General features: G+C 42.2%; 1 protein-coding gene across 1 annotated transcript in view; it reads right to left on the minus strand.

Annotated features, from left to right (window-relative positions):
- Nucleotides 1-14,795, minus strand: part of ZNF804B (zinc finger protein 804B) — a 245,079-nt gene extending 230,284 nt beyond the window's left edge. Inside the window, exon 1 of the mRNA XM_086467224.1 lies at nucleotides 14,424-14,795. Within this exon, the coding sequence (XP_086323350.1) occupies nucleotides 14,424-14,795 (372 nt within the window). The remainder of the gene's footprint in view (nucleotides 1-14,423) is intronic.
- Between the last annotated feature and the right edge of the window lie 7,864 nt (nucleotides 14,796-22,659).

Genomic DNA, 22,659 nt, shown 5'->3' on the forward strand with positions numbered 1-22,659 from the left:
TTCACGAGGAAGTTCTCCACATTCACCCCCAGCCTGCTGAACCATGATGAACTCCAAGCCTATCTCAGAAAGGCAGGATGAACAACTCAGCTCTTCACAGCTCCATCTTCCATGTTCTCTCACAAGCTTCCTCCAAAACTTTTGGACAGACAGAGCAAGCAGTGACGAGTAGGTACCACAGCACACATAGCGTAGCACTGCTAGCAGACATTCCAAGAGGAGGGCCAGCAGAGAGCTATCATATATATCCACCACAGGTAGAGAAACTGAAGCAGCCTCGCAAAACCTCTGGCATCCCCATAGCTGTCACTTTTCTAGTAGTAATTTTCCAGACTCATCAGTTCATCACTTAGTATCTCAATGGAAATATTTACTAGCTCCAGATAATAAAGCAAAAAACCTTCATCTCTCACTTGCCTAATGGCAGCATCGACAACATGAAGGAACAAGACTACCTAAAGGTGAATCCCTTTTGCCCAGCAAAGCAGCAAGCTCAGAAGTTTCCCAACACTCAGTGACCTGCAGTCACCCAGATCCCCACAGAGTCCCTCGTGTGCACTCACCTGCAGAACCGAAACTTGTGAAGAGAGAGGCTCTTACGTGGAAATAAGCACCAGCCCTCTTACTTCATCCAAGAGCAGGGTTCCACTGAAGTCACTAAAGAGCAGGATTCCTCTTTGAGCAGCCTTACAGATAATGACTGTTGTCAAGTTTCTAACATACTATGTTAGAAGAAATTACCAGTGGGGCAACACTGTAATCAAAGTGGAAAAGAAACAAACGGAAATCCCTAAGAGGGCAGCTAAACACACAAACCCAGATAATCCATCTTATATTGTTAATACAATATTGTGCATTAGACTCCAAAAGAAACCTGAAAATGACACTTTTCCTCCATGGGAAATTAATACCTTCACCACGTCAGCAGCTGGTGTTAACTGGCATAGTCACTCACTCACTTATGAACAAAAACTGTAACAGCAGAGAACAGGATATTAGCTTAATATTCAGATACTAAGATAACACTAGGATAGTGATTATTATTAATTAATATTGGTATATTAAGTCTGATCAGTAATTCACATTTCAAAAGCTCACTGCTCTGCATTTCTAATCCAGCAAAAAATGGTGACTGACTTCTGTGGAGCTTTTTCTCTGCTGGAAAGATAAAAAGTGCTTTATATGTTTCTTTTATTTGGATCTGATTTATTCCAACCAGAAATCTGGATCCTGAAAGCAAGTGGCACCGATGTTACTATGATGAGCACCTAAAATGTATAGTAGAACACCATCCCACAGTTAATAACCCTAGAATTGTCCTTCTTAATGAGCATCTATCTGCTATGAGGATAAGGAATGTGGAAGTAAATTCTGAGTCAAACTGTGTGCTCTCAGGGAAGCGTGCAAATCAAAGAGGTGCTCCATAACAAGAAAGGTGTTATACTTACTGTGTGAATATCTACAGCATGGTTCGTAATTAACCAGCATGGCTTGTGTTTCAGTAGTACAGAAACAATAGTCACTGTACAGAGTCCAACAAAAATATGTAAGGTTTAATTTTTGGAACATAATTGAATTTCCCTTCTAACTGAAATTCTGTGACTGAATCACAGTGATGCCTTAACCCTAGAGGTCCAAGCAACTAGTATTCCCTAACTTTAGCCAGATTACTTAATAAATAAAATTTAAATAAAATCTGAGGACCAGATCCATGCTAGTATAAATCAGCCTTGGAAAATGCAATCAATTGAATACATTGATTTACACAAGTTAAAATCCTGCCTGGAACAGATAGTCACTGGGCACTTCTGCTCCCTGTGAATTTTAAGGACGATTGAAGGAATTCCAGAAAGCACTCTAAACAGCTCATTGTGATTCACCAATACCCTCTCACCTGCTCTTTATCTTTGAAGTTCGTAGCCTGAGTGGTGAAGCTGAGCTTTCCCTCAGTCAGCATATGCATATCACATTTACTAGGACCCCTCCTCTCAGGAGCACAAAACAGGTTTGTAACGGTATTTGTGAGGAAATCCAGCCGCTCCATCTGATCCACCCACCAGATCGCTCACAGGAGATCCAGCTACTACCCTTCAATCTTCGGATGTCCCAACACATTCCAAGATATAGTCCTATCTTCTGCATACTCTTACTGGAGCTGGAGCCCAGGGGACACTCATTCTAGAAACTAAACAGAGCCAGGACACCAGCTTTAGCACTAGCACACAACTGTCAACATCGGGGGTTTTGTACAATACTCCCCAGCACAATTTTGACTGATGGCACCCACCAATGCCCAGTTACAGGCTGGAGAACAATAGCAGATGGGCAATATTCCCAGGAGGTGGTGTGGAGTTCCGTATAGAGGAGGGGTTTCAAAGCTTAATAAAAAAAGAAGCAAAGCTTTTACCTGCCTTTACTGAGCAGCCCGTGCCAGTGCTGCTAAACTCTCTTGGAATGGAAACCACATGCTGATAATGGTCTCTGCGCTATCCTAATTAGAATCATAGAACCATAGAACAGTTTCGGTTGGAAGAGACCTTCATTGAGTCCAGCCTTTGTCCTAGCTCTATCAACACCCACTAAACCATGTCCCTAAGCACAACATCTACCTGTCTCTTAAACACCTCCAGGGATGGTGACTCCACCACCTCCCTGGGCAGTCTGTTCCAATGCCTGACAACCCTTTCAGTAAAGAAATTCTTCCTAATATCCAGCCTGAACCTCACCTGGTGCAGCTTAAGGACATTTCCCATAGTTCCCAAACACCCTCCAAGCAATGTCTGGGACACTGCTACTTGAGCGATGCCACAAGCATACTAGAAACAATGGTCCAAATTTCACAGTTTAGCTGATTAAGCTCCAGTGCCTGGCACATCCCCTGGAGTTGTTTACTAATAGACACAGAGCCTTTGAGGATCTGAGCCTCAGCGCTTTCTGTAGCAAACTCATTTACTTTGCAATTAACCTCCCTGTTCACATTTCCTACTCCGCTTCCTTTCCCCTTTCCAGTCACTTCTGAAAACCAAGTCCTCTCCATGCCTGGCTGCTGTGATGCCTGTGTATCTTTGTTCACTGTCCTTCAGAGCAGAGGCAAGGAGTCACATTTTTATTGTTTGTTCTACTCACAGTGAAGTACCGTGTACAATTGCAGTCCTAAATCACTGTACTTGAGGGCTCATTTTTAATATGCAGATCTTATCAAAATATATTAGTACCATCAAGTAGAAAATGGACACCTCTATGTTTCTTCAGATACCACATACCCTTTTTAACACTGTAAGAGATTTGAACCCTACAATTTATCCTATAGTATACTGTAATCAAAAGCATCAATCTTTTTAAGGCTGTCTAATGCCTAATGCATTACAGTCACCATCCTTATTAGCCAGAGGTTAGAAGTATAAACATAGCTAAGTACATAACTATGATAGACAAGAACAGAGTTTCTTTGATAACGTGAGCAGCCATAGCTTTTACGCAGAACGCTTATATCTTTAAAACTCTTCAGCATACAGTGCTGCAATTACTTAATCAGTTATTATTCTTCACAGGCAATCAGGAAGGCAATTAGGATTCCCAGGGAAGTGAGTGGTCAAGATCTGAACTCTACTTGAGCGGACATAGGGAGAAAGGATGCCAGTGATTCATCATATTCACAGTGATCTCACCTGCTAAGTCTGATTATTTTGCTATGTTTGGGGGCATAGTTTGGGATGATTTGGGGCATTTGTGGGTTTGGGATTTTTTTTTGGAGTTATCCAAGGTTACAGTATTGCTTGATACAATGATAAATCACAGTAGTAAAAGTCGTTTCTAAAAATACATATTTAGTAATTTTTTTTAATCATAATTTTGTTCTTCAGACAGTGTTAGAGCATCAGGAAGACAATATCACTGCAGTTGGACATATTTTGGCAAAAGCTCGGGATAAGAAACCGTATTTGGGTAGAGGGAAAAGGCATTCAAGGTCATTATTACTTAAGTTTTCAGATGAACTCCACATTTTAAAATAGCCTTGAAAACTGTTTTTCTACCGGAATATTTCTAAGTGTACATAAGTCTCATTTGCTCTAGCTTAAAGAGTGAGTCTTAAAGAATAGACAGTGGAAACACAACATTTTTGCTGTGGATTTTAAGCATGTTCCTCTGCCTTTGGTTTTATGGACTGTGAAGATTATGCAGGCTCTATTAAGCCATTCTGTAAACTTATTTAAACCCCTTTCAAGGAAACAATTTTTTTAACTTTTTCCAATTTGCTGTTTATAATGATCTCTACTGATGGAAGCTGTCAGGCAAATCCACATAAACAATTAAAGGATGATCCCACAACCCACAGATATCAAATTCAATCACCTACAAAGTCAGTGATTCTTTAAGATGAAAAAATAGTATTATGAATAGATACCCAGACTAGCAGACAGCTACTAAACCTAAAAAAAAAAAAAAACCAACAAAAAAACCCCACCCCAAATTTATTTGCTCTATTTTCCTTTCCCCATTAGAAGTCATAACATGGCACATGGATATATCCCTCTCTTTCAGCCACCACATCTGCTTTATATAATAAAAAGCCCAATGCCATCAATACTTTTTTTTTTAAACGTCACAGAATGCAAACTTTTCCCCCAATAATAAGAAGAGAGCTTTAAACCTGTGCTGTACAGATTTATTCACCCAGCCAAAATGAAAGGCATGTATTTCTCCACCAACTGCTATCATTTTCAAATAAGACATGCCCTCTAGTGAATAAATCTAGAGACCATTTTTTGTTTATGTTGAGGGGAGGGTTAACTTCTGAGATAAATAACTACAACGTTGCACCTGTATTTTTTGAAGTTTAACTTCCAAAATATGCTTATTATAATGCTAAGCAATAAACCATATATTGTACAGTATATACCTAACAAAAAACTCCTGTTCCATACAGTATATAATACACTACGGTGATAAACAGGTCTTCAGCAGAAGAAATGAACAGAACGTAAAACCTGCAAGTTTACATATTCAACACTTATTTCAATATCATTTTTGTTTCATACAATATGAATACGTCTGCATCAAAGAGCACACATCTATGATTTTTCTATTGATTATTAGTAACCACAAAACTTTATCACTCACTCACAGAAACAGAAGTTTTTTAAAGTGCTGTTTTTGTGAGTAAATCACTGTCTACAAACTTTGCTCAGCCTTCCTTCCTCTCTGCTACACTGAATAGTCAAGGATATAGTTATCATTCCAATGAAAATCTGAAATCTTTGTATATAGTAGCAACCTAATCTTTCTTCATTTAGCTCACTAAACTGTTTTTTTCACATAGGTTTTGCTATCTTTTCTTTAAAGTGAAGTTAGCGTATACTGAAACATTGAAGAAGGGAAATGCTAGTGTCTGTTCACTTAGATGCATACAACATAGTAACTTCAGACTTCGTCAAGGAAGAGCAGTAGTACAGCTTTATAAGGACTGCAGTTAAGCATTCGGACAACTAGGAGAAGCTGCATATGTATTCAGTGACATTTATAGGGTGACATTTGGTCCGCACAAACTACTTGCGCACACATCACATTGTGAGCTTTTGTCTTTTGCTCTATGGAGACTCACATGACTGCGCTTTTTAATTTTATTTTCTAAACAAGTTCTCAAGAGCTATGTGACAATTTCTGACCTGGTGCTCATCCAAGCAGGCAGCCACTCCCTGTATTGAGATGATGGGTGCACCACTCTGCTGCTGTTTGTCACAGACCTGCAGACATCCTGGATGTTCTGTTCCTACACTGTAATGAATGCCTTCCAGCACAGCAGAGCAGTCAGGGCAGCACCTGGAAGTCAGCAGCACCTTTCCCACACAGCGAAATTTGTATTATTATCCAGTCCACTGATTGCCTGCCTTAGCCAGCATTTGGGCCACAATATTCATCAAGCAACCAATGTGAGGATCACTGGAGGTTCTTTCCCTTTCAACCTGTAATGCGTCACCAGAAGCTTCTTGTAATCACAGACAAGGGCTCAAGAACAGGCTCAAAATACCAAGATCTGAACTCGGTTGTCCAGTGTCTAACATAATGTAGCATGAATATACACCTTTTTCTCCTTCTTAAACCCACCCCCTCCCAAAAAAATGTCAGCAGTCACAGCTTTTCAGACCTCACAGAAAGTTGTACTTCCACTGGAGATGTAGCACAGAAAAATTAAGATTAGTATAGACAAATAATTTGTACTGATCACTTCTGAAACCCACAAAAAACTACTGAAATTAGAATTATAAAACTCTGAATATGAAAACTTTTATTTGAAAACAAAACATACATAGAACAGCTTAATAACTATAACTATTTCTAGCAGATCCTCTGATAATAGTATTCATACAGATTTCATTTATAATTTTAACCTCAAAATCCCATCTGCAAAATATTTTGTTATCAAAGGGTATATTTTAGGAAGGTCTGTCCTTATGCTTTCCAATTTAGTTTCACAAGCCTTCCTAACATGTTACAATCTAAGTATAAGAAATGCAGACTGCAGATTTACAGCTGACTACAACTGAGAATTTTCTCGACAACATCAAATACCTCTCTCCTGTTCAGTGTGAGCAGAACATAGAATATTTCTGTTGACAGAAATGCACTAAATCTGTTTTAGAATGTGTTCCAGAGAAAACATCAATTGAAAAATTGATATCAACTAGAGTTGATTAATGTATGAATTGTTCCAGAGCTGCTTGCAATCTCCCAGCAATAGTTCTATCTCTTTACTTGAACCAGCTTGCCAATTATCATTATGCATAACTATGAAACTGGGACAAAATTTTGATGATGATGTTTACATCTTATCCAGTATGCACATAAATTTAGTCTAGTATAAAAAAAAAAAAAAAAGAAAAAAAAAACAAAACAAAACAAAAAAGCTGTCATTAAAGTGTCTTATGACTGGCTACAGCACAATACGTTCTGAGCAGTGAAGAGCATTTTCAGACATGTATACATACCCCATGACAAATTTTGTTACTCATGTGCAGCAACTGATTGTACAAGACAGACTGTCATATGTGCCCCCATAAAATACAGAAATGTAGGAGTGAACTCCCGATATCTAGCTCTAATATTACAGTAGCTGCCTCTGGTATCACTTACGCTGATTATCGGCATAAATCAAATTATTTTAATACTGTTCATTCAGAGTTTTGAAGGTTTAAAGGCTAACAGCAGAGCTGGTTGAATCTTGAAAAAACAGTGTTTGCAACTGTTGATGTGAATGCTAAAAAGATCTTTTAAAGGATCTTCTTATTGCTATTCAGAAGTATTTGCATGCACGGACTTCTGCATGCACACATGTTTGCAAAATGACTGCTTTCCCTAGTGAAGACAGCTTAATTCCTTGGAGGGACAAACTGGATTTTAATGGTACTCCATGTTAGGTTGAGAATTGTGGTTCCTGCAGGTCTGTGTATGCATCTGCACTTCTCTCTGACATTGACTTGACCCTGTAATAAACTTAATTTAACCTTTTAAATACATCATCCCTCACCCATGATTCTTCTTTTTTTTTTTTTTACTGTTGTAGGTGTAAACATATTTCACAGCGAGATCCTAAATCTTGAGCTCTAAAAGAGGGATTACAGCATCTGCTGTGTGTTGCAACAAATGTGATGCACTGTCTTCCAGAATGAAGACCTTGAGGGCATCAAGGAAGATGTGTCCATACAAGAAGCCAGGTTTATACAGGTGGATAGACACATAAAGCAGTAAAACTAAATCTCTCACTTTGTACTACAGTGGCATTTTCAAATAACAGTATTTCAGCAGGCAGATAAAAGCATTTCAAATTTCTATATTTTTTCCACAAAAGTGTCAACATTTTCCCAGGGGAATATTTTTCCACACTCTTAATACACCCCACAGATTTTCTGATACAAGTGAGAAAAATTACATCCACAGGTAATGATGACTTAAGGCTTTTAAGTGATCAGTTGAGATGTAATAAAAAGACCTAACAAAGGTTCTTGGTGTTAAACGCCAAAAAGAAAAAAAACCAAACAAACAAACAAAAAAACCCCACAAACACAAAAACAAAAACAAAAGCCCCAAGCCTCATAGCCAAAGGCCATACAATCCGCCAGGGAAACTCAAGTAGGAAAACAATGCCTACACTCTGGCCAGTCTTCCAAAGCTTTCTTTTCCTTCTCCATTCAGCAACCTTTTGCAAGGAGCTCTTGCAAACCCTTTTTGGCAAGGAATAAGTAGATTCAAATTACTAGATTCTTTTGACCACAGTTTCTATGCAAAGAATCTAATCTCAACTGAAAGTATTTGCATAAACAAGGTTACTTACTTTATTTAGTCGTTAAGTGGTCAAAACAAAACTTTCATTTAGCTGGAGAAAGGAGCTGGAGCACCCTCCTCAGCGCAGGCAGGCGACAGCATGTGTGGGCAGGACTCCAGAAAGCAGGGCAGGACCAGGCAGAGGAACGCACAGCCTTCAATGCCTACAGCCTGGTTAGCAGCTCAACCTGCTATCCAAGGGAGCATCTCTTGCACAAACACTAGGACTCTACATCCATTTTCAAACTTGTACACGGTGCAGAATAAATAAAAAACCACACCCAAACTGCTATGCTCTGGGCGAGTAAAATGCATATGAACTGAAAGTGAGAATGCAAATGGATGTAACAGCAATAACTCTAGAAGAAATGGACAAACAAACATTGCCACATGCAAAATAAGAGAAATTGATCTGGTTTTAAGAACTCAACTGATGGACCAATAAAAATATTAGAATGCAGGAAAGGCACTGTCAAACATAAAGCACCTGTTTAACATTACTGCTAATTGTGGGTGAAGGAAATGGGCCCAGTAGAAATTGGTTGAAGATGATTAAATTTAATCGTGATGCTATACACAAAGTGATACCCACTGACTGAATTAGAAACAAAATATGCTCAAAAGTGATACATACCACAAAACCAGGTTTCATACAAGGCGTGAGCATCAAAGCTACACATGATAAACATATTTTCTGAAAGTCCTTTCCGTCTTTCATGTGTTGCAGAAATGCCCAGAAAGCACAGTAACAGGAACCACAAAATCAGGGAATAAGATCCCATACGGTTGACTGCGGGCTGCAGGAATGCTCATATTCTTCAGCAGAGTGAAGGAGGCATTAGGGTTGGTAGGAAATACACCCAGCCCACTCAGAGACACAAACTGCTGAGAATTGTAGAATCAGAATGGTTTGGATAGGAAGGTGCCTTACAGACCACCTAGTGATCAATGAGATAAGAAATAGTGGAGCAGGAGTGCCTTCCCTTCCTTTGTGTAAGGATCCCCCCTGGCAGGTGGCCACTTCTGCCGGAGGCAGCTGCCAGAGACTTTTGGCACAAAAAAAGTGAAAGTACCACTTCCCATTTTCTCTCCTATTTCTTCCTCTTTTTCTTTGTACATTATTTTATTAGTACGGGGGGAGAGGGGGGCGGCGGTGTTCCCCCTTTCTATGGGGGTGCAACGTTCCCCCTTTCCTTTCATAGAAACTACTCAAACCAGACTATTTATTGGAGCTGCTGGTTCATTATTGGTCCCTTTATACTCTATTTCTTAATTGAAATGGTACTTCCCATGCATTTTCTTTGATAATGCCTAGAGCATACCCTTCCTCTCCACTTTCAGTGCTGAGGGATGATTTCCTTATGATCAGAAACTCACGAGCTATTTAGTCTTCCAGCTAATCACCCAGATACACAGCGGATCCTCCTTTTAACCTGCTGCCACCTGGACCACATTTCACATGATGCACATTCGCCATGTCTAGCCTTTACCTTGCTTTCCGAAAACTGTGCTTGGCGCACATCTCTCCTCACTGGTGACAAACACAAAATTGGCATTTTTTATGGCAGACTCGGCTGTGCTAGCAGTTCCCTGTTAGGCTCAGGCAGATGGAGAGAGCTGCTCGTGCCATGACCCTCCTGCTCTCTATTTACAGTCCCTCAGTCCTCAAACACACTTAAATTTTCTAAGAAGTTTCTGAACGGCCAGTGTTGTTATCTGCTACAACAAGTAACAAGGTGCTACTCAGTCCTGGTTATGCTTGCTTTAGTGCTGGAACAGCATGCTTGTGGCTCAGTATCTACTAAACAGTCATTATTTCCAAGTACCTGCAATGTACTTACTTAGAACTACTCCAGCCTCTGGACATGGTGCAAGAGCTGTGCTTTTTAAAAGGTACTCTGTGCAACAGAGAAGTATTTCCCATCCACCACACCCCAAAGAAATTAGGCAAGCACTGAGTGCAACACAACAGCTGCTGGACAGCCTTATTAGAAAACAGCTTAGAAACGTACGTGAAAAATACTGTATTCAGCTGAAGTTGCAGTGAACAATGGAAGAAAAAAAATTATCAGAGTCAGAAATTGGTTAAGGCAGTGGGTCTTCTGAGCCTTCTACTTCCTTCAAAACACAAAGGGATCTTTAAATACCAAGTAGTAAACGAGACTTTGTTTATATCTCACCTTAAAAAGTCACAAGCAGATCAGTGCACCCTAATAACATCCTTGGCTCAGAAATGAATCAGAAGCAAGGGGGCCATCTGCTGAATTCACAGTACCATTTTCTGCTGTATCCTGGAAAATCATCTTTGAAAGTTTTGCAGCCGAGTCCTTTTCAGTGCCAGCTTTGCTAGGCCTGTGAGGTGTGGCAGCAAACCTCTGAGCAGGTTTGGCTGCAGGTGAATATCACAGCATATCTATCATGACTGCAGAAACTCAAACCAGTACACTGATTAAGGTAATCTCTTCAGGACTCAAAAATCCCATAGCCAATACCTCAGTCTGAAGTATATGCAAAATCCCTGTACCATAATGCATTTCATTAAATAGAAATTTTCAGAGGCAGAAAGCTTGCTGATAATATGTGCATGAACACAACTTTCCAGATAAAATAAAAAAGCTTAAAGCACAGATTCAGGTGTCTAAAATAAGCAGCTTCTTTCTCCAGCTTACTGTCCATTATCCTCAGTAATGCTGGCACCATGCTCAGACTCAGCATTCCCTACCTGGGCAAGTCTACAACAACTCCAACGATACACGGCGACTTTAATTCCACTCTTTCTGGGTTCATTTCCACTAACTTCAGATCCCAGCTTCAGCACGTTCGTAGCTAGTTCCTTTCCAACATGAGAAAGTGAGCAACAAAAACATAGGATTTTACAAAGATTCTATGACAACATCACCGCACATCCACATGCGAAGTGCATTATCTTTGTAGTTATCCAGATCTTGTTCTTGTTTGTACTGCTGCCAAAGGTCTCTCTGCATACCAGGAAGAAGGACTAGAATTGTTTCTGACACAATAATATCAAAGTATGCTAAATAAATACTTCAGAAACATCCAGACTGAAAAATCCTTGTTCACATAGCCATGAAATTTGATAAATGTATTTAAAATATTCACCACTGTTCTCATTTCTTAAAGCATAGCCTTAAGTCTACTGACATTTCATGGTCTGTTAATACAGAACACTTCAAATATAGAAAGGTGCATCTTCTCTATTAAAGTCTATGCAGGCTCATGCATAAGATAGCTCAGTGTACAAATATAAGATTGTTTAATGGTAACAAACTATAAAATTAAATCTTCCAGGCTGCTTCCAAGTTTAGCATTTTAAAAATGACCACAAGACATAACCTGTATCTTTCAAAGTTATAATCAGGAGGTATTAAATAAAAGCACAAGCACAGCACAGGGAATACAAATAAATGTCACTTGCTTAAGACTTCCTTCTTGAGTATAAGAAGTGGTCCCAAGCTTAACTCATAGCTTATTGCTAAAGAAAACACAAATAGTTGGGGGGTTTGTTTGCATTGTGTGGGGATTTTTTCATGCTTAAACCAGCTCTACTACCTCAGTCAATACTAAATCCCAGTATGCAGGACTCCCACATCTATAATGCAAAAATGTGTCCAGGCGTTGTTTGCTCTTCACCATTCCTTCACACACATTGATGAGCGAGAAGGATATGGTCTGGAAAGTTATGTTTGTAGGCACAAGCAGATTACTCCAGAGAATTACTGCTGTCAGTATTTAATAGCAAACTATTATCTACTTTGCCAACTAAGCATTCCTTATTTTCTCCTAAAATCTGGACTCCCATATGAAAATATGAAACCAGCATCTATAAAACAGTATTAAATGCTAAATAACAAACACAGAAAAGAGTTCCAGAGCTACAATTACCTATAATTAATAAAACATTGATTCATTATGTACCTTTATTCCCATGAGCTGCCCACCACTCTCTCTCCACAGGATTTAGCCTGTCACCTGAAAAGCCTGACTAGCTTCAAAGAGTGGACACCAAAAAACGGAAAAGGAAGGAAAAAAAAAAAAAAAAAAGAAACGTGTGTGGAGAAGTGAAAGTTCTCTCTTAGGAATTCAGAATGAAAGCTAAAGATTGCTAAAATTCAATCCTTTCTATAGAAATAGTCCCAAACCATATAAAGCATCCCAGCTCCTGGCCAAGCGAATCTCAAAAAAGAGGGGTTCTATCTTAGTGAAAAGCAATACAAAGTGCTCTTCCTACTTGTTTCAAACTCTGGAAAGCACCCATGAAAGTGTTTCTATGTAATGAAAGAGACCTGAGGTTATTTTCAACTTGGTATTTTTTTTCCCTTTTCCGCTAAACACTAGATAGTTGGCTTCAAACTAAGATGCTTCAACTTAAAGAAAATCCTTTAAAATTAAAAAAAAAAAACACAAAAAAACCCAAAAAAACCAAAACCCAAACACCTTTAAGCAGTAAGAAACTTCAGTACAATTATTTGTTGGTCTTTTTCTCAGATATTTGCATTTAAACAGAAATTACTCCCAGCTGGTAGCAGAACTATGTTAAAATGATGATTTGTTAATGGAGTCAGGCAATTACGTTTATTTCATTAAGTATTTAGCCTGAGAGGAGTGGTGTACATACTCAGTAGGTAGCTCGAAGGAAAGGGAAAGAAGTTGGAAAGTGAAGGATTTGGAACGTAACACTACTTGGAGGGTAACACCTCCTGACACTATTCGACTTGAACCCAGCTGTTAAAGTTCTACTAAATACTAAGTATTTACAATCAAGCTTCTTCCCAGTTTAGATCTTGGAGGTCTCTTCCTTTTTACCTCTAGAGTTTTGTACCGAAATCTCAGTTAATGTCTCCTGCATTTCGGGAGCCTCCACACACACGGGTGGATCAGCTCCACGGGGCAGAGAACGTAGACGCAGCTCAGCCAACGCCTGGCCGAGGATACCTGCAGCGCCGTTGCATTTTATGGCACGACAGCTCGAGCAACGCAAGGGAGGGACCTGCCAGTGCGGGATCAGAGGGCTGGCGCGGGGGGATTTCAGTATAGTGAAGTATCTGTCACTTCCTCTCATCGAAAGGCCAGAAACCGAAAGCAGCGACTTTGTCATCACGAGCAGTTTCCAAAAGGTGTTTGAGGTGCGTTAAGGGGCACCACCCGGCACTGCCGAAGCCGGACGGGGTCCTACCAGTGGAGGGACCACGGCGTCCCTGGTACCTCCGCAAGCCCACAGGGAGGGCGGCAGGTCCGCACCCCTCGGCGCTTCGCCCACTGAGAGGCGGCACATTGACAGGGACAGCCCAGTCGCGGCTACAGAGGCGTTTACGGTATTACTACAACCACCGATGGGCGGAGCGGGGACTACAACACTCCGGCGCCGCCTGCGCGCCCCCCGCCCCGCCGGCTCTCCTGGGCTCCCCGCTGCCCCCCGCCCCACCGGCTCCCCCCCTGGGCGCCCTGCTGTCACCCGGCCCCGGTGTCTCGCCGCTGACCCCGGCCCCGCCGGCTTCCCCCGGGGCTCCCCGCTGCTCCCCGCCCGGCGGCGACCCGCCTGCAGCCTGACAGCCGCTCGCCTCTACGAAACTCCGTTAGCGACTCATGGAGACCGCCTAGGGTAGCTCGAGGGTTCTCTGGTCCCCGCAGGAGCTCCCCCAAACTTCACGCGTGCTCTGCCTAGATGCCGGTCTGACAGGTAGTTCACAACCCCCGCAGCCAAACGCGCAAGTTCCTTCGTTTTTTATAGCCGAAACCAGAAGGTCGATCGCTCCCCTTCCTCCGCAGCGTCAACACCTTGGACAAGGTACCAAACCGCGACGCCCTGGAGCCGACACCGGCCCCTTCAGCAGCCCCCAAAACGCACCTTTCCGCCGGCGTGAGCCCGAGGCGCGGGGGCCGCGGAGAACCGCGACTGGAAGGCAGCCCCCGAGCGCCAGCACCGCCTTCCCAGCCCCGGCCCCCACGTAAACTTTTCCGAGCCGCCTGCCACCCTCCCCTCCCCCCACACCCCCCCCCACCCCCACCCCCACCCCGCGGGACCCAGCCGGCGCCCACGCCCCGCGCCCCTCGCGGGCCAACGCCGCCCCCCGCCCCGCTCCTACCGTGCGGGGGGCAAGTGAGGGAGGGAGCGAGGAGGTGGCAGTTGCCGGCCAGCGAGCGCCCTTCTTGCAGAGCGGTCCCCTGAAGACGCCTTTGATGCCGCGGTAGTGCCCGTTGCTGAGGTGCCGGGAGCTGATGACCAGGTAGCACGCCATGCGGACCCCCCGGGCGGGCGGGCGAGCGGGGGCAGCGCCCCAGGCCGGCTGCTCCTTGGCGGCGGCGGCGGCGGCGGCGCTACCCCCGCCGGAGCAGAAGCCCGCATGAAAAAGCGGGCGGAACCGCAGCAGCGATCTCCCCGCTCCTGTCTCATCCAGCGCCCGGGTAAGCGCTGCCGGCAGCAGGATGCGCTGAAGGCGGCAGCAGCCAGAGCACATCCGAGGGAGCGCGGAGGCCAGTCCGCATGCTGCTCCGCGGGTGGGAGACGAGCCCGGGAAGAAAGAGGGCAGAGCGCAACTTGCACAGTCCGCCGCTACTACGGCCCCTTCCCTCCCTCCTCCTCCTCCTCCTCAGACCAGGCCACTGGCAGCCGACACCCGGAGGGGAGCTTCTCCGCGGCTGCTCCCCATGGCTCTTCCCTCCGCCGGGCTGAGTGATGGATGCAGCCGGCCGCCGCGGAGAGCCCCCGCCGCCCCCGTCCTCCCGTGCCGCCGCTGCAGCCGGCGCCGCGCCTCGCCTCACCTCCGCCGACGGGGGGCGGTGCGTGGGGCGGGGGGGGTGGCGGAGGAGGTGTAGGGCCGGAGCTGGGGCGCAGCCGACCGGGGGAGGACGTTGCCCCGCGCCGCTCCGGGCAGGGGAGCGGGCTGCGGCCGGCAGCCACGGGCGGGGCGGGCCGGGGAACGGGGGAAGGCGGCGGGGCGCGGTGGCCGCCCTCCTCCGCCTCTTCGCCCAACTTTCCCACCTTCGATAGCGGGGAGGTACCGCCCCTTCTCCGCTGCCCTGCAGGCTGTCCCCCGGCGGGGGCTGCGGCCCTCCCCGCCCTCAGGGGTGCGGGGCGGGGACAGCTCCCCCCCTCCCCCCCCCCGCGGCCGTGGCGGGGTGAGCGAGGCGCCCTCCAGCGCAGCCAACCGCCCGGCCGGGCCGAGGGGAGACGCTGCCGCTCCGCTTCTCGCGGGGGCCGGGCGCGTAGGTTCGCCCAGGCTGCCTGGACACCCCCCGGCTTGTGGCTGCGCTTGTCTCGATCGTCCGCCTACATCCCCCCCTCCCCGAAAGCTCCTGGATATGAGTGTGTGTGGTCGTTTACGATCTAAATGATTTGCGCAGAGTGGCAGGTACGAAATTCTTCCACCACTACGCAGCTGAAACAGGTTGCTCTTCTCCCCTGCTGCAGGAGTAGGCGCGGTGGAGCGCGGAGCCGCCGGGGCACACTCCGCTGCTTTTCGTCGGGTCACAAGTGTTTGCTCTGCTCTGCTACTTACTAAGTCGATAAAAATAAATTATCTTTCTACGAACCTAACGTAAATAAAAACAAAATCTCACACAAGCCACAGAACTGTATAAGTAAAAAGGTCATGACAAACAAAATGACATTGGTTTTGGCTGTAAAATACTGTTGTACAGTCTTAGTATACAATGTTTCGCATACAGTATTAAAATTTGATTATACGTGTGTCTGTGTACATATATACAAACAGTCAAATCTGTTATGATGTATTTTATTAATAACACATAACGTTATAAAGAAAACAAAATGCATCTGAACTTGGAATAACCAAAGCTGGAAGCAGCATATTAAGAATGTCCTTATGTTAACCTAAATATAGTGTTTTGCAGTGTAAAAACCAGTGAGGTGGGGGGCGACTTAAGCTGGTAAAACCCAGGTGGGAAATAAATAAAAGGACTTGGCTCTTTGCGTAATGTGTGGTTGAGCTGTGGGACTCCTAGCCAAAGGGTGTTGCAGATCATAGATTAAACAGTCCCGTGGATTGGTACAGATCATGCTTTGGGGTCTGGGAGCAATACAGTGCCCACAACAGACCTGTGGAGGAATTTTTTGAAGTAAGAATTGGCATTGGAAAGCAATTTGTGAGAAATTACACTAGCATACTGTAACAAGTTATCACTGTTAATTTGGTGTCAAAAATGAGTTTTTATGATTATTTCATCCGACAAGTCACAGTTGTGTGAGTGACTTGAAATGTATTCTTGTTGGCATATAATTTATATATTTTGTTAACTACAAGTTCTTTCTGAAATAACTCCTCTACAATCCTGTTAAAGATAAAAGTACCAACTTCTCTTTGAATTTTGGTCTGCAGTTTGACTTTCTGACCCTGCACAAGATATGCATTTCTGGAAGTAAAGACAAGCATCTTTTCTCTCTGGCAATGCAATGAACTTTGAAAAATACTGCTTCTTTATGATGCGGCTGTTGTTTCTCAGAACAGAAAGAGGATTTACATCTCAACGACTTGCATAGAGGTCTCAGTTCCTTTTCTGTTGTGAAGAGACACAGCAAGTCCTCTGCTCCACGGAGCTGATGATGTACTATTACCACATGAGGAAAAGGGTACAGAACACCCACACCACATGCATACAGCAGAGATGTATGTTCATGTGTTGCAGCTACGCAGGCAAACTGATCAGTCCATGTCACCTGCAGAGGAGCTTCAGCACAAGCTGAACTGTGCGAGAACTTCACTGTAGACTAAGGGACAGTACTTTTCTCCTCAAACTTACAGAGTCTTCCACAGTTCATTTACTACGATCGTATGAAAGGTAAATGATTTTCCCCAGAGCAGACTGCACAGTACTCATTTTATCGTGCTGAGGAGGATGATGTGCTCAATTGACCCTGCTGTGAAAAGCAGAAGTCATTTTAGGCTTCCCTTTGCAAACTCAGGGGAATAGTTACTATGACCACCAGTCTAATTTATAAACAATCTGTAGGACGCAAGCCTGGGAAAATGAGATTAAGAGTTATCAAATGGAACAATTAGATATTAATTATAGCACTCCCTGAACATTCCCCCAAGTCTCTGGAGACGCTGCACCTTCTTCTCTTTCATCACAGGTCATGTAGAAATATGGGCCTTAACTATTAGCAGTTTCTTCTGGGTCCAATCCTTCACTACCTTAGATCTCGTAAAGCAATTTTCAGCTGAGCACAGTGAATGTAAAATACTACCTTTCAGATCATGCTTTCTTCACAGAAGTGTTAGTGACTTCAAGACGCAAGGAAGTGGAGAAGCAGGCTAGCTGTCGCTAAGAGATGATGATTAGAATAATGAAATGTTCTCCAGTTCGTCTCTTCTCTCAGTTTACACTGGTTTTTATCATGAGTAAAGATTACTTAGCATTTATTGCCCCCCCCCCCCCCCCCAAATATCTGGAAGCATTTTCTAATTATTCTTTGCGGGGATTGTCCTCATTGCATAGTATAGTATCAATCTGAAATGCCCAGCCTAGCTCTAAAGCCACTAGTTCTGACATAAATATACTCTGAAAATCAGGCAGCAGAGAACCATATTAATACAGTCATATTACTTTTAATGGTTGAGCTAATTCGTATGCTTCTTTGTGACTTTAGACAGTACAGTATAGGCATATTCTTAAAACTGTGCCTACACTATGAATTTCATGTAAATTGTAATTCAAGTGTGGCTCCTAATAGGAGTTCTACCTGCACACAAAGTCCATTATGCTGATCTTCTCTGCTGTATAGGTAAAAACTACAGTTAGCGTGATTCGCCGGCTGCTAACGTAACCGTTCCTCAGTGTGGATACATGCTAAAATGTTTTCCACAATCCACTTACTGTGCTCAGAAAGAGCAAAGATATCCTTCTCCATGCCTCCAGACATGAAAAAATTCAAAGAGTGCAAACAGTCTACTGGCACTACATCTCTAGGAATTTTACTTTAGCAATCAAACAAGAAGAGAGGGGGTGTAGACACACAGCTTGAATACTGTTTCACAGTCTGGTTATTCTCACTTGAATTAGTTTAACTTGAGATGTTTTCCAGCGCAGAAGAACCCAGGTGAACCCTACAGTAAAAACTTACTCTAATACTGATGTGATTTTTTACAAGCGGTCTTGTCGTGGTGCTGGGTGACCAAGTGAGATCAACAACCTGCCAAGACAATTCAGGTATAAACACACACAATGACGTTACTGACGGATAACAGCAATGTTGTAGTGCAGCTTTATAGTACATTTTATCTTCAGACATAAAGGAGATTTCAAAGCTGTAAATGAAGTCCTGGCAATGTGTGCAGATCTTTGGATTATAACTGCTTAAACCACATAGTTATCCACCCTCAGTTCCTCTGACCCATCCACCCAACCTGTGACTCCTTTCTTCTTTAGTAGTCCATAACTACAGCTAGTTCCTCAGGGTTCACACGAAAAGTGAACTCCTGCCCCACTGAAACTGATGGCAGCTTCTGAGGTCAACAGAATCAGAGCTTCTCTGGAAACTTTCACCTGTTAAGCGTGTTCACGTATGGTAATGAACTCTTACAGAAGCCTGGAACATGCCATTATCACATTAGCTGTCTCATTATTCTACCTGAAGACATTATCTAATATCCCCAAAGAGTCCTAATCATTTGTACATTAGAGCCATATATTAGAAATAGTCAACATTTCTGTAGATTGTGTGAATAAATTTTAGCCTGAATGTTTGATTTGTTTTTCTCCATACAGTATGTATTTTGGGGAACATTTTGTAAAGTTTGATTCTTATTTAGCGTTCATGGTGAATGTAAAAATATAAGGTGAGCTGCGTAAATCTTCTTTATTTTGCTTTCAGTGCAATGGCAACTTCAAGTCTCTGCTCTTTTTTTCCTGAATCTTAAAAGACAGCAATTACATTTTTTCCTGAAGTAAGTATGAGTAAAAGCTTCATTGTATCTGCCTTTATTTCATTAATTAATTTAGAATAGTCCTTCCCTATTTTATTCCATTTGAAGTAAACATAATACTGCTTGTCCAAACATTTTTAACCCCAGGCTTCCTCTTTTTGCCTAAATAGTAGTTACATTCCTCTTGTGAATCACTTATGTAAGCACCTTTCTACTACCCAGAACATGAATCTGTCAAGGTTTATACACTTGGAGCATAGATGGCTGAGTTGTTCTACTCTCTAGCCCATGCAGAATCAATGACATCATTTTAGTTTGGATGGAGCTTTTTTGGATGTCTAAATGCTGAACAATCACTTTATAGTCTACAGCTTACTATTAATTGTGTAGCCAGCAAACACAGCAGTCTTCATGATGATCAAACCAAAGCGTGTGTGTATACATCAGTGAAGAGTGGTAAATCATGCCCTACTTTTCTTATAGGCTCATGCTCCACTGGTTTTAAGAAAGTCATGTAGTTGAACAAGAGCCTCATTCAAATAATTCATACTTACTCTATCTTTTCTTTGATATATCCCTTATGTGACATTCAGCAACCTCTCTGCATTACTTTTTCTATCACTAAAAAAAGACAATATAATGTTTCCTTCAGAGTTATTGTGAGAATTACACAATAATGTAACTACAGTCATAAAGGAGAATGCTAAGTATTACTGGGTGATATGGGGGGGAGGACTGCTGATTTCTTAATCAGTTCAAAATATGCAAGAAATCACTATTTTCAGAAGGTTGCTGGACATGCCATTCACTTAAATTAATAGGTCATAATATAAATAGGACTTTAATCCTGTATTAACAAGAGCTCGATATTTCCAGAGTATGTGTCTAATGATGTAAAGATATCTCCCATATTCTCTTCAGAAAAAAATATGCATTGGTTTCTTCTTATTGTTAGCTACATTCTTTGCCTAAATTAGGATGGACATAGAAAGAATAATGGCAACTAGCCACTGATATGAAAATTATATAGCAGAGCTCCAATTCTGTTTTAGTAGCAAATCCTTTTTTTTTTTTTTTTTTTTTCCCCAGGAAGATGATATATGAAAGAGATGAAGGTGTAGTAGTGTTTTCATACACTTGCCAATTTATTATTTTTGCATAAATATTTAATATATCAATCTTTTTCTAAAGGAAGAATGTGGTTTGCATTTAAAGTCTTGTAGTTTTCTTACATTTTCTCACTGCTAAATCTTTAATTACTTGCTGGACATCCACAAGAGAGGTGATTCACGTTTTTCATTGCTCATCAACGGTCATCAGGCTGATCTCCCAGGGTTAGCACTGTATTTGTTAGTGGCCTTAATATCTAAAAGGTGAGTAAAGTTACTGTTTTATTATTAGGAACCAGAATTGAATATTAACTGGAGAACAGCTATATTTGAATTACTTTAAAAGCATGTAAAGAGAAGGAAAATACTGCTTAAGCTCTCCGTACATAGCCATGATATCCACAGATAGCCAGAGAGGCTGTCAGCATGTGTTTCAGCCACAGATACATTAACTTCAACGGCCAACATAACCACAGCTGTCAATCCCTTTTCACACCTATACTTTGTTTCAAGGAGTGCTCCAAGGACAACCATAACGAAGCAACAGGAGAGAACTCCCATTGCAAAGGAATGATGAAGGCAACTTCCATCATGTATGTTCTTTCATTGGCAGAGAAAGGCATCTCCTTTCTCTTGGTATTATCTGCAATGGCAGTTTACCTTACATTGCCTCAAGGAACACATTGACATGCTTGCACTCACTGTGTGCTAATACACACAACACCTACAATGACTTCCATAGACAATTTCAGCTTGATCAGTCAGTACCACCCTTTTTGTCTAGCACTAGCATTGCCATACAGCACCCATAGACTGTCAGCACATATGTGTTATCTTTTTCTCTGGCCACATCTTCAGCCTTTGTGGCTATTAATTGGCATAAGGTCATGTACACTTTACAAAGGACTCTCAAGTCACATTTGTCAGAGAAGGAGTCACGTTTCTTTTTACAAAGTGAATGAGAATTCAGCTTGGGAAAAGATAGGGTTGAGGGGGGATGCTTGAGATGTCACAGAAATTGAGTAAAAATCACTGACCTGGGAACTCTGTACATTCTGGTGATAAGAAGGAAGTAACAAGTGACTACAGATAGTTTCTGTATGGAGAGGGCCACTTAATATGGTAGTTCACTAAGCCCCTCCAGATAAAAAATGACAAGGAGAAAACAATGATTTTGTACAACTTTAGAAGAAATAAATGAATGTAAAGTCTGCTGAAGTGCCAGAAATAAAATGCATTTTCATATACGTATGTGTATTTTATATAGATATATATTACATATATATTATTTTATATAAATAAATGTGCCTGGTGTCCATATATTAATGGAGTAATATAGAAATACATATTTAAATGTTTAAAATGTCAACACCTATACCAATTTATTTCCTGTGCTGTTTTTCCTTTTCCCCACTTCAGTGAGGTGATAATTTATTTATTTATTTTTTTTAGGAAGCTCAACGACAGAGAGGTGATTTAGCAATCTTCAGCAAAGCAGTACAGAACTTGAGTCTGAGATGTTCACACCCATTAAACCACCATGCTACCTAAGCTGTCTCAAATCCGTGTTTCCATGGCAGTTTTTATTATGCACTACCACAAGATCACCCTGTTAGTTCTGTATGTATCCTGTTGCCAGCATTTTATTGTCTGTCCACGTTACTACTTCGTCCGACAACCTTTAAAAAGACTTTGCAAAGAAAGATATGAAAGGCACGGGAGAAATTTCAAACTGACAGCAGCATTTGTCAACTGGTATCCTCTGGAATTCAGATGTTTACTGAACATGGAGTCCTTCACGTTATTCAGTGTCTATGAAACAATAGTTCTTTTTAAGACTGACACTACACACTTTCTTTAAAACAGGCAAGTATACTAAGAGTTTTGCTCCTTAATAGCTTAAAACATTTCAAGTATTCTGTAAAATCCATTCAAGTAATTGCAAAATTTCCTTGTACCTTGAAGAAAATTGATAATACTGTTGTAATCACTTAAATTTCAATGATAATAATAGAGAAAGGAAATATGCAATAAAATCAAAAGGTGAAGTTCACTCGCAAATAAAAAGCTAGCACAAGAATTGCATAGCTCCTACCTCCCCAGTGATATCTCCTGAAATGTGCTCGAGTGGTTTATGGGCTTGCTGGCGCCTTCACAAGTGTGGATTTCATCTGATTTCATCCAAAGTATGGTATTCTACCAACTTGCATGTGGCCAAAAATGTTGCAGTTTTCTGTGCAGAAATAAAATAGAGGTTTGTTTCAAATATAAATTCAGTCTCTATTTTTGCAGTTATTTTGTGTTCTAATTATAACAATCTAATTTAT

The sequence above is a fragment of the Leptosomus discolor genome, chromosome 6 (genome assembly GCF_034619465.1).
Source record: "Leptosomus discolor isolate bLepDis1 chromosome 6, bLepDis1.hap2, whole genome shotgun sequence".
Taxonomy (NCBI): Eukaryota; Metazoa; Chordata; class Aves; order Leptosomiformes; family Leptosomidae; genus Leptosomus; species Leptosomus discolor.